At 34.1% G+C, this 12,554-nt stretch overlaps 1 protein-coding gene across 3 annotated transcripts; it reads left to right on the forward strand.

Annotated features, from left to right (window-relative positions):
- The first annotated feature begins 4,508 nt into the window (after positions 1–4,508).
- On the forward strand, positions 4,509–10,086 carry LOC111395619 (probable protein phosphatase 2C 39). 3 transcript variants are annotated; one of them, XM_023021702.1, is made up of 5 exons: positions 4,509–4,781; positions 8,049–8,297; positions 8,583–8,859; positions 9,320–9,474; positions 9,696–10,086. In XM_023021702.1, exons 1-5 carry the CDS (start codon positions 4,749–4,751, stop codon positions 9,831–9,833), a joined length of 852 nt encoding a protein of 283 aa, XP_022877470.1. In that variant the 5' UTR covers positions 4,509–4,748; the 3' UTR covers positions 9,834–10,086. The 3 variants fall into 3 exon arrangements, with proteins under 3 accessions (XP_022877470.1, XP_022877472.1, XP_022877471.1); XM_023021704.1 differs by lacking the exon at positions 4,509–4,781 and adding an exon at positions 7,746–7,818; XM_023021703.1 differs by lacking the exon at positions 4,509–4,781 and adding an exon at positions 7,785–7,946.
- Positions 10,087–12,554: the final 2,468 nt, after the last annotated feature.

The raw sequence follows: 12,554 nt of genomic DNA on the forward strand, positions 1-12,554 counted from the left end.
CATCGATCGGGTTTTTCACCTTTACCTTACGATAGTACTTCGCCATTGGTCATCTATGAGTATTTAGCCTTGCAAGATGATCTGTGCTGATTCACATGGGATTCCATGTATTCCATGCTATTCGGTGTTTTCGATTTGTGGACTTTCGATATCTAGGATGCAGCATTACAATAGATAATTTTTTTCCCTTCTTTTGTACTTCGAGTATAATTTAAACCATCCATCCATCTTATCGTAAGAAAATCTCAACGTGATGATGGGTTCAACGTTTCTTTCCTTGTCTATGGAAGCAAAGGCAAGAGCTTAGGACATCTTTATGAGACTTTTTTAATTTGATCACAGCTTTTTCTTGAGCCCCAAACATGGCGACAACCAAGGTGTTTGATAATTCAGTGTCTCCCATTAGGGCAAGTATGTAGGACCTTTGGAGCTTTCTTAATCTCGTATTGCCTCTGGGACCAGATATGGCTACTTTCATACTCTTTTCGCTATTAATCGATCTTGCTTGGTCTAAAATTGTCATTATAGTTGTTTTTCCCCCCTCATGTTATTTGAAAAATAAGAAATACAAAAGTACGACAATTTATTTATTCCTTATTTCAAAGCACACGAACAAACATAAGTGTTGATGACATAATTATAACGTGGTACAATAAATAAACTCTATACCAATATAACCATCCAACGTTTGGTTAAGGCTAAATAAGTTGAAGAATGTTACTTGTACAGTTTTTTGACAGCTTCTTTGACAAATGTTGAAGTGATCTGCACTTCAACCCTTGATTTGAACTTCATAAATTTAAATGTAGGGTTGAGATGACGTCTTAGCATCTGTCAAAATATGTCTGTACATATAGCTTTTAAGTAGGGGTGTAAGCGGTCCGGTTTTACCGGTTTTTGACAAATTTTCAAACCAAACCGTTTAAAACGGTTTGAGAAAAACACAAACCTAAACCAAACCATTTTGAACGGTTTAAAAAAAACTCAAACCTAAACCTAACGGTTTTGTCCGGTTTTAAACCGCCAGTTTCGCCATATATTTTTTGCCTGTCTACTTTTATGTCATTAATTCATTGAATTTAATATATATTTATATCTCACTAGTAATAAATCTAAAACAAACTAAGCCCCTGTTTGAATCAAATTTTTGGGACAAAAAAATGAAAATTTGGATTGTTATTCTACAAGTCCAGCCGCCTTTGTTAACCTGCTATTTCATGTGTGAGACCCAACCTCCTCTCCAATAGTCAATTTTCTCATTATGATGATATGAAAAATATGGCTCAAACAGAGACTAAATATATCTACTATAAATTTAAATATTAACTAAATCAAAGTGAAATCACAATAAACTTAAACATAGTTTTTTTTTTCATTTTTGTTCACCTTTTTTAGGTTAATGACGATAAAATAACGTTACAATACAAGTCGACTAAACTAGATATAAGGTCAAAAAAATAATGATGTCCAACAAGACCTCGTGATTTTATATCTGAAAAAAAGATATTGATTAAATAAAGAGAATAACCAACTACAATAATAAAGCAATTGTTTATAATATCTAAACATAACAATTACACAAGTTTACGTTTGTATGATGTTATGAAACACATTTAATTTCAAATTCTTACCTTAGTTTGCTCCAACAAATTATTGATCTGAAACTTTATTTGCAGCAAATATTATCACCGAAGGTCTAGAATCTCTTTGTCTTCGATTTGGTATAATAGACTTCAATTCGACTTTGAAGATGCGTGAAAAATGTGAAAAGAAGTGTGTGGTGCCGGTGGCTCAAAACTGTGTTGGGTGTCGACTGGAGTTCATCTAAATTTTGAAGAGGAAAAAGGTTTTTGATAGATTATGTTAGTCTTAAAATTATTAAATATATATTAGGATTATTGGATGATGATGATGATGATGATAATAATAATAATAATAATATATTTGTATTAGAAAATTAGGAATTGACAAAAATACCCACAAATGACAAAACTATTGAATTTTACATATTTGGATGAATTTTCAAAAATTTTCATTTTTTTATTTTTATATATTTTTTCACCGGTCCGGTTTGGTTTTAAACCGTAATTAAAATTCTCAAACCTAAACCAAACCATTTTGACCGGTTTGGTTTGGGTCAAAACCATTTCATTGACCGGGTCCACGTGGCACCAAACCGACGGTTTCTAAAATGCGGTTTCGGTTCGGTTTTCCGGTTTTGCGGTTTTTGCTTACAGCCCTACTTTTAAGTATACCGCATTTTAATTGCACGAAAGGTTCATAACATTTATTTATTATCACATTTCTCACATTTATTATTATTATCGTCAATGTTTCATTAATTAACACATCTTGTCATTGATAACGATTTGAATATTTATATTATCACTACAAAATTTATTTACTACACCACATTATAATCACACCACAATTAAAATTTATTTTCAATAAATACATCACAACAAATTTACTATTATACTTCCCATATTGTGGTGTACTCATCATTTCAATATTGTCTTCATTTCATATGAAGTCCCACTGAAATTTGTAAAATCAGAACCCTAAAATTTCATTAATAAATAGTTCAAGCCGTACAAAAAAAAAAAGAAACTGGGGAAGTACCAATTGATTTTGGTTTTATGGGGGTTATATGAATTCTGCAACATTTTGTATGCAAGTTCTATAGCTATAGCTTTTACAAGCATCCAAGTCCTTTAGCTTCGGATCCTTTCATTATTCTAAGCCTTTTTCAAGAAGTGACAAACATATCCCACTAATATTCAAGGGTTATGCTACATGTACATTATGATATCCATAAGAGTATCCATAATGTAACAGTGACATAACATCATTGGAGGGTAGGAAAACAGTTTTTTCAACCCTTCGATCATAGAATTTCACGTGTACATTATGGACACTCTTATGGACGCGAGACACCATACTGTACACGTAGAATTATCAAACATTCAATCCCCACCTTTATCTTCAATGGTGCCTATGAAAACTGTTTAATGTTAAAATGTAAATTTAAAAATGTGGTTAATTAAGTAATTCTATTTAGGGTTATTTAAGTAAATAATAAAATTGGGGTTTAACAAGTAAATTTTGTGGTGGTTATATGATTACTCTTACGATTTTTGTCCAAAAGTTCGCTAAGAGAAATTAAAATGACGTATTTGCCCGCTTATTAATGAAAAATAACAAATACGAACTCATGGCTAAATATTTGTCACTTGTTTTGAAGTAAGTTAATAGAACATTTGAATGAAAATCATAATTAAGGACAAAAATTTCTGTTGGTGAAATGTTAAGGATAATAATGTGATAGAAAATAGGATATAAATGTAATCACATATAAATATTAGGAATCTTTAGTAAAATTATTGTGGTTTGACACCTTTTGTTAACTACTCTTGTCTCGTTTGTTTGTTTTTGTTTTTTTTTTTTTTTTTTTTTTTTTTTTTTTTTTTTTATTTTCTCCTCTTGTGCACTTAAGGTCTTAACATTTGCTTATTGTCGCCCTTTTGTTTTCAATTCTTTTTGTTGCATTTTTATTTTTAACCTTCTTTTAATTAGTACATCTTATTATTGAACACGATTTTGTATTCAACCTTTTTTTTTTTTAATTGACGGAGGAATCCGCAGTTACTATCCTTCAGGTGCGTATTGGATAAATTCTCGGGCTGATGCAACACTCTGTAAATCACGTCAGTCAGGTAAACCGCACTAGACAAGCCCGGTACGACATACTCAACCGAGAAAGTATTAGTAAGAGGAATCGAACTCGTGACCAAAGGTCTCCATTCTCATCTACTCCATCAACTCGACCACCTCATGAGGGGTAACAACTATTTTTGCTTTTACTCCAACAGTGGTTTGTTAAAGTTGAGAGGTCATGTTAAATTGTCGCGCAAGAATACGTCTTTTTCAACATCTTTATTTTATCTCTATTTCTCCTAAATGTTATACTAAACTTTGTTTGGTTTAGGTAAAAGTCAATTTTTTTAATAATTTTTAATAAAAGTTAATGAAATATATGATTAAAATTTGTGGATCTAATAAAATATATAATTAAAATTAATTATTAATTTTTAAGTTAAATTTTAATTCAATTTTTAGCTGAATCGAACAACTTCTTTTACGTTGAAAAGTTGTGAATCTAATAAAATATATAATTAAAATTAATTATTAACTTTTAAGTTAAATTTTAATTTAATTTTTTAACTGAATCAAACTGTTTCTTGTAATTCTTTCTATCAATTGATATTTAAAGAATGTCTTATTGACGCCATGTAAGGGAAGATCATCTTAAGATTACGTATATTAAATTTATGTGATCGTTATAAATAAATATAAATAAATATAAATGAGTGATGGATAAATAATTAATATTAGCCAACCTAGCCATGGGGTGATGGGCATTAAGCCAAAATGGATTTAGTTTTGATAATATTTGGGGGAAAAAAAAAATGATAAATCCACACTGCGAAACCATAAATTTGAAAAAACAGAAGAATTAAGCTGGTGGCGACACGTTCGAAGCAAAACTGGGACGTGTCTTCTTTAGAGGGGCTCTCATCTCTCTCAATGCACAATTCACCCCAATCCCCCCATCGATCTCTATCCATTTCTCCTTCTCATTGCGGCATTTTGTTTGATTCTCAATCTCTCTGCCGCTATTTCATTAGGCATTGCTCAATATCACATTGTAGTGTATAAATTCTTTTCACATTTAGAATTTTTCCAATATGACTGGCAAGGAAATCCTCCATAAGATGAAGGTACCTATAACCTATTCTTCTCATACACATGCATTTAATTACGTGTTTAGTGAATAATAATGCGGTATAGCGCAATGATTTATGGCATTGCTTAAATTATTTCTGGATCTGTAATTCTGAATCAGCCACTACTGTGATAGATTAATTATGAATGTGATGTGTCTTATTAAGTAAATAAACATTGTAATTTTTGTTATTATAATGTGTTTAACTTGAATCACTACTGGTTTTGACGATCTGTGTTGTTACAATTGAAACAATGTTAATTTGTTTATGGCGGACTAATTTGTTTTTCATAGGAAAAATCGGCTTTTTCAGTGTTGCTGTGATTTAGGTGCATATTTACAGTGTGAAAATCGTTCAGTTGGTCAGTATCTTACATTGATTAATGAGCTATACTAGTTATAAAAAGGATCGGTCCAATTATTGTTGTTATTTGTTTTCCCCTGTTCTACATACTCCTGCAGATATTGCTAGTACGGTCTGACATACACTAAAAATACCACATACCAAGCAATATCTTTTTTCTATGCATTCAAGATTTCTTATCTATATTCTGGAGTCACCTTTCTTGAGGGATGTGGATGGGGAACCAGGGGTGATGTCAATGAAGTTTGACGAAAGATACTCACTTTCAGATCGTAATGTATTTTCTAGTCATGGTTATTAATATGAACTTGAGGATTTTTCCTTCTCTCTCTCTAATTTCAATTTTTTATTTTTTTTGAGGGAGACATTTTATTTTTGTTAGGAATTTTATGTGTAAATGCATGCAACTAAAATTTCTCAATAATGTAGAGATCGAACTAATATATCTAGTATGATTCGAATTTTTCTTTAGAATTATCTCTGAAGTTCTTCTGCTCTTCTCTCTCTCGTTTCTATTCTTTTCTTCTTCCCATTCTGCATCAAGTGGATCAATGTGATATCTCCTGTTCTATGAGTATGAAGGAGTGTGTGTCCAATATAAAACGAAGCTACAGGCTTAACACCCTCAATTACTAGGCGTTTGGATAAACTTTATTTGGTTAAGGTGGATATCCTCTTAGTTTTAGGCTACTTGCTTAAGCTTTTGATTTGCCACTTACAATGAATTCTTGCCTTGGAAGCCAGGATGCTTGAGATTAATTGGGTGAACGACGGACACAGTAAGGCCTGCTGTTTGCCTGGGATGAAGTCATTGTAGCTATAATGCTTAATTCTAGATAACAGAAATGGCATCAAGTAGTGATATCTTCTAAGAAGATCTTAATCGGCTGAACCTTGCATCAATTTTGTTTGTCATCCATGAAACAAATTTAGAGTTCGTCTCGGAGTGGTGTTATGATTCTAACTCGTGTTCTCTTAGTATCACTCATAGAAGAATGCATGAAAAGAGGGGAGTTTCAGTCCTTTGACAATGTAACATATATGTTATGTGGCCTTTAGCCCTGAAGCTTTTGTTATAAATTGCAGAATCACCATTTTTCAATTGTTGGGTTTACAATTTTAATTTAGACACTGCTTTGCAATAAGAAGACTAATGTTGGATCGTATTTTGACAGTGTTTGGCTCCTTTTTCGTTAATTTTTTGCTATGGTTGATCATGCAAAGCTTTTCTTTATTATGATGACTTAAAACGCCTCTTTTTCAATGAGATACAGTTGCATTATATGTTTCCTATAACTATGTCTGCCAGTTGTGAGAGTCTATTAGTATTTGTGATTCTTCCTCCATCCCAGCTTATGAGATGAGTAAATAATTTTTCCGAAGACTTCATGATGCGGACATCAGCCCTAATTTACTTTTTGTTTTATTTATTGATATCATTTTATTTCATTGAGCTTCTCTAGTGGGTCTCGCCTAAGCCCGTGAATATTAGGTTTCTTTTGTTATTTATATGTTGGTAACTGGAATTGTAAGACGGTTAACGAATTAATAAATTGAATTGTGGTATGCTACCATCGTCTTCTCCCTCCCCTAGTTTCTTCCCCATTCTTCTTCTTCTTTGACTCTGACTCTGTCTTCTTCTTTTTCTTCTCCAGTTGTCTTATTCTGCTGCACTTAGTTTGCTTCTTCTGCTGGTTATTTCAACTTGCTTGTCCTCTAATGTTATAAATTCTAAAAATCCTCAACAATCCTACATCAACTTGGTATCAGATCGAAACTTGGACAACAATTTAGACAGCATCAACAGTCAACAACATCACTAGTCACCTCCGCCTCTCGCCTGTACTTATTCATTCAGTTTCTCCTCCACCGCCTCCACCTGTACTTATGCTAGCTCATCATCATGTTGGTAATGCTCCTAAATTTCATGACAAGCTAAAAGGTCAAATAATTTCCAATCATGAAATTTTAGAATTTACTTTCAAAGTGCAACATAAATTAGAATGCTCTATTGTCGAATACTATACTTTATTACGACTCTCTTTGATCCGATTTCCCAAAAATGTGAAGAAAAAGTTTTTGCACCACTTGTATAAAGGTTTTTTCATGTGATTGGCCATCTCACTTAAATGAAAGTTATATTTTCAACGTAGAAGAATTGTTTCCTAATCGGGGTCCATTCAAGCCTTCGATGTTGCAATTTTTGCCTCTACAGGCCAGCCTTCGGTGCTAACATCTTATGCTCCTCATAATGCACAATCACGTGAAGATTTTGGAGACGAGCTGCATGAGCGTTTACTATTTGGTGATCAATATCGGTATTTGATTAAAATGAGAGATCATCCTCTTTAGATGGATCATAGCTTTGAGGATAAGTTGCAGCTTTCACTGTTATCAACTGTTGAATTTCGATATTTGGGTCATCAAAAAGATTGTCCCCCGTGGTAGTTCAATCACTTGACAGCGTCGAGTTTTTCTCCCATCCCGGGAGAGTTGATGCGGACATCAGCCCTAATTTACTTCTTGTTTTATTTGTTGATATCTTTTTATTTCATTGGGCTTATCTAGTGAGTCTCGCCTAAGCCTGTGAATATTAGGTATCTTTTGTTATTTATGTGTTGGTAACTGGAATTGCAAGACGGTTAATGAATTAATGAATTGAATTGTGGTATGCTACCATCGTCTTCTCCCTCCCCTAGTTTCTTCCCCTTTCTTCTTCTTCTTTGATTCTGGCTCTGTCTTCTTCTTCTTCTCCAGTTGTCTTCTTCTGCTGCACCTAGTCTGCTTCTTCTGCTGGTTATTTCAACTTGCTTATCCTCTAATGTTATAAATTCTAAAAACCCTCAACAATCCTACATCACTTCACAGAGTTAAGGTAAAGTTCGTTGTGATTTGCAGGAAAAGGTGGGTTTAGGTCCGCCTGCGTTTGACACAGGAAAAGGAAAGAGTAAGATGTCAAGGAAGATAACACATGGTTATCATTTGGTTGAAGGAAAATCAGGTCATAGCATGGAAGATTATGTCTTTGCAGAATTTAAAGAAGTTGGGGATGATGAGCTTGGTCTATTTGCAATATTTGATGGTCATTTGAGCAAAGATATACCAGATTATTTAAAGTCTCATCTATTTGATAACATCTTGAAAGAGGTAAATATGATAGATATTCTACCCAAGATTTTGGAATTGTTCTGTTATATACTTTTTGTTCTCCTTAATCCATAAATTAAGCACAAGTCCTCACCCCCCACCCCTGGGCAATCCCCCCCTGCCATGAAGAAGATGAAAAAGCAACAAATTAAACAAAACTTCATACTAGTGAACTAATAATTTAATAGAGATGACTCCATCCTCTGCTTTTGACTTTACTGTCTATTTCTGGGCGAGAACTGCACCAATTCTAACTCTGAATGTTTGATTTCTGGCAATAAATAGCCGGACTTTTGGACTTCAATGGAGACAGCAATCCGACGAGCATATCAGATCACAGATTCCATAATTTTGGAGAAAGCCAAAGATCTGGGTAGAGGGGGTTCAACAGCTGTTACTGCAATTCTGATAAACTGTGAGAAGCTGGTAATTGCTAATGTTGGAGATTCTCGTGCTGTTATTTCCAAGAACGGTGTGGCAAGACAATTATCAGTTGATCATGAGCCTGACAACGAAAGGGACAACATTGAGAGCAGAGGTGGCTTCGTAACAAAATTTCCTGGTAAGTGAAATTATAAGAAGTTAAATAAATTTGAGGGTGTATGACCTATGCTGCAACAATTTTTCACATCTTGGATACTTTTATTAGCTTGACAGTGACAAAAGAAAAGTTAAGAAATAGAGGAAAACCTCATAAAAGGGGAATAAATAAAAGAATCGAAGAAGTATCTGTTTATCTATGAAATTGCTAGATTGTCAATGTTCAGGGTGTCATATTATGGGGGGAGTATCTTCGAGCTTGTGATCTTATTAAATAATATGTTATTGATGTTAACTTGCTGCATGAAAATAAAGAAAAGAAAAGCAAAAAAAAAAAAAAAAAGGAAGAAACTGACCATGTAAATTGCCATGAACTACTTGTGAAGGTCCGTGCTCCCTTGTAATATCCACGTCTCAGGTTCAGGTCCATGTTCCCTCATACGACCTTAATTCATTCTTATTTCATCTATGACCATATTCAGGTGATGTTCCTCGTGTTGATGGCCAGTTAGCTGTAGCAAGGGCATTTGGTGACAAATGCTTGAAAGAACACCTTAGTTCAGAACCAGATATAGTGGTGGAGTCTATTGATGATGAAACTGAGTTTGTTGTCTTGGCTAGTGATGGCATTTGGAAGGTAAGTACTTCCAGTTTCTTGGGATCTATGTTTTTGAACTCTTTCATTATTTCTGTTGTTACATTGTTGTATTTGCTGCGGGCATTCTACCCATTTACATTGTTGAATTTACTTCGTTATAGCCTCCTTGACTGCCATCTTTTTTGTTGCAATCTATAACTCTCTTCGTCTTTCTTGTGTATCCGTAGATTCTGAGATCTGATTTGGTCAATATGATGCAGGTAATGTCAAATCAGGAGGCAGTTGATTGCATCAAGAACATAAAAGATCCTAAATCAGCGGCTAAGCGCCTTAATGAGGAGGCACTTGCACGGAAGAGCGCCGATGATATCTCCTGTATCGTTTTAAGGTTCGGATGATACTTCTGGCTGCCAGTCCTCCGAGAATCTTAACCTTTTTAAGACATTCAGCTAATAAAAACTCTGGCACATTTAGGGCAGTGTGTGATGTCTGCACTAGCGTTTAATCTTCCATTTTCTTCAGTATTTGTAGAATTTTGAAGGTTCTAATCTTCCATGTTGTCAAGATGCTAAAACCTGATAATGTCTACTCACTGTTTTTGTTCTTACTTTCTTGTATTGTGCAGAATGTGAAAATAATCTTTGTTATGTAGATCATCAACTTACATCAAGTCCCTAGATTAGGCAAATCGACCTTTGAATCTAACTAAACTGCAATGTAAAAGTTGCTTGTCCAAACCCAACAGTATTCAACTCATAAAACCTTCAATTCTGACTTATGGTATGACAGGAATCATCATTTGGAGCTAATTGATATTGTAATAAGCATTAAATCTTCTGAACAAATTCTCGCATCAGTGTGGAATTTTTTGCTAGCCGTCCTTGGGTGGATCCAATGCAATAATCTTGATGGGTTTTTTCAACCCATAGCTATAATTTTCATTCCTTATTGCTCGCCAGCCTAGAAATCTTTTCAAGTGAGACAAATTGCCCCCCCCTTTTTCTGGTGTAAGTGGCCCTACAAATGGCCATTGGCCCATAAAAGTTGACCTATTTGAGGGTACCATTCAAGAGTGTGTTTGGTTGAACTTGAAAAGTTCAGTTATAGGTGTTTATATACCAGTAGACTAGTGTAAACATATTTGAAAACTAGATGACTGGACTGTAACTTCTATTTACTAGCCAAACATGTCCCATGTTCATTATCATCGTGAGATGGAAAAAATTCCATAATTGCAATTCATATAGCTGTCTGGTGGCCATAGGCAGGCATCTTCATTATTGAAAGTGATTGAAATGGAATCCCATGATAAAAGTCATATAATTATAACTTTTAAAATGGAATAAAAGTAAATAAAAAGCTTTTGTAAAAGCATTACTTTTCCTATACATACTGATTTTGAGAACCATTTGAGAATTGAGACACAAAACCAATAAAGGGTGAGAGAGCTATGAAGTTCTTATTCCAGTGTCCATGTTGCTCATGTTTCTGCTTCATGAAGCCCAAAAAGGGCAAACCTCAAGAGAAAAAAGCTGCCAAGGGTGACTGAACCAGTGTTTCTTCTTGATTCTATGAGAATTTTTATGAAAGCCTCCATTTGCTTCCCGTACTAGATTTGGCTCGGTTTTTTTCTTCTTTTTTCACTCTGTTATTTTGTTGTTGTAATTTGTCTATTCAGCGTTTCACAAGCTCTAATGAGTTTGCTTTTGCCATTTTCTGAATCTCAGTCTGTAACTTGTAATGTCAGATGTACTTATTTAACAATAATGATTGGATAATTCTCAAACAAAGATTGGCGTTTCTGAATCATGATAATTTTTTATTTGGAAAAAAAAAAAAATAATAATAATCCTGGGATCAGATATTTAAAATTTTTACAGTAGAAATGACTCGATCCAAGATCCATGTGGACATTGAATCTAGCTGGTGATGCTCATCCCTAGTGTTTAATATTTCTATTCTACGTGTGGTTTTCTTCTCCATTTTCTTTTGTTTATGGCTTGGGGATCGAGGGCCGATTAGTTAATGTATTATCGATTATCGATTTTACAGTTTGATAATTCACGCAATCTTCAGCTACCCAAACTATTCCACATAATATTTTGGAGTTTACCCAGATTCTCCCTTGATTTCTTCTCATTCATATTGTCCGATACTTTTGGGTATCAACTGAACCCCAAAAAATTCAGATTCTATTCGGAATTTTCCACTGAAAAGTCTTCACTATCGGTCGTCATTCTTCATTTAGAAGCTCGTAATGGCCATTACTCGATCATCCTCGTTGAAAGCACAACTTCTTACTGATTCTGGCCATGAAGGAATGGCCAAGGCGATGTTGGTTCCAGAGGAAGCAACTTGATCCTCTTCCCCATGGATCTCAGATGAGGGATTCTTAGGAAAGCTGTTGACTCCAACCATTGCCCATGTATGATTCGTATTAGATCTGATCAACTGAAGATCTCTTGGCAAAAAGGGCAAAGCTTCATCACCTAAGAAGAAGACAAAATCCTTGCCTTGGATTGATGTCAAGAAAATACTCACACCACCACAGTTGATACATTAGTATTATTCAGACAGCGAAGACAGCCTAATTCGAACTAATGAGAATGGTTGATTCCGGAGAAGGTGAAATGTTTCCTCAGGGTTTCGACGTTCAAATGGACATTATCGAACAGCTCAAGCTTTTGTATAATCTAGTTCAAGCTACATCACAAGTCAATTTTCGCTGATATTGAACAGGAAGCTTGCACGTGACATGAAGGAGCCTATTGAAGGTATTAATATATAAAATAAAGAAATTCATCAATAATATTGTGTAAGCTTTTTGAAGAAATGTTGTAAATTGTTCGACTAAGCCATTGGGTCACGTTCTCGAAATTATTTTTAATTATACATTCTTTCAATAAAATAGTTTGCACGTGAACTCAGGAAGTTTTCTAGTTTTTAACTCTTCATTCTTCAAAAGGATTATACTTTACAAATGGGGTTCGAATAGGGCCTAAAATTAGGATTCATTTTTGTTTATTTTTAAAGATGAACACCATCAATTTGGATTTTTGAGAAATATAAAATTTAATTTAAAAGAAGTTACATGTCGTCATTAATATGGATTATAATGT

Source organism: Olea europaea, chromosome 6, assembly GCF_002742605.1.
Source record: "Olea europaea var. sylvestris chromosome 6, O_europaea_v1, whole genome shotgun sequence".
NCBI classification, from domain to species: Eukaryota; Viridiplantae; Streptophyta; class Magnoliopsida; order Lamiales; family Oleaceae; genus Olea; species Olea europaea.

What these genes read in the sequence shown, in the direction of transcription:
- LOC111395619 (XM_023021702.1), top strand. Translation starts at nt 4,749, where the DNA reads ATGACTGGCAAGGAAATCCTCCATAAGATGAAG. An exon ending in AAATCCTCCATAAGATGAAG is followed by an intron (nt 4,782 to 8,048) that starts GTACCTATAACC and finishes TGTGATTTGCAG; the next exon opens with GAAAAGGTGGGTTTAGGTCC. An exon ending in CTAGTGATGGCATTTGGAAG is followed by an intron (nt 9,475 to 9,695) that starts GTAAGTACTTCC and finishes AATATGATGCAG; the next exon opens with GTAATGTCAAATCAGGAGGC.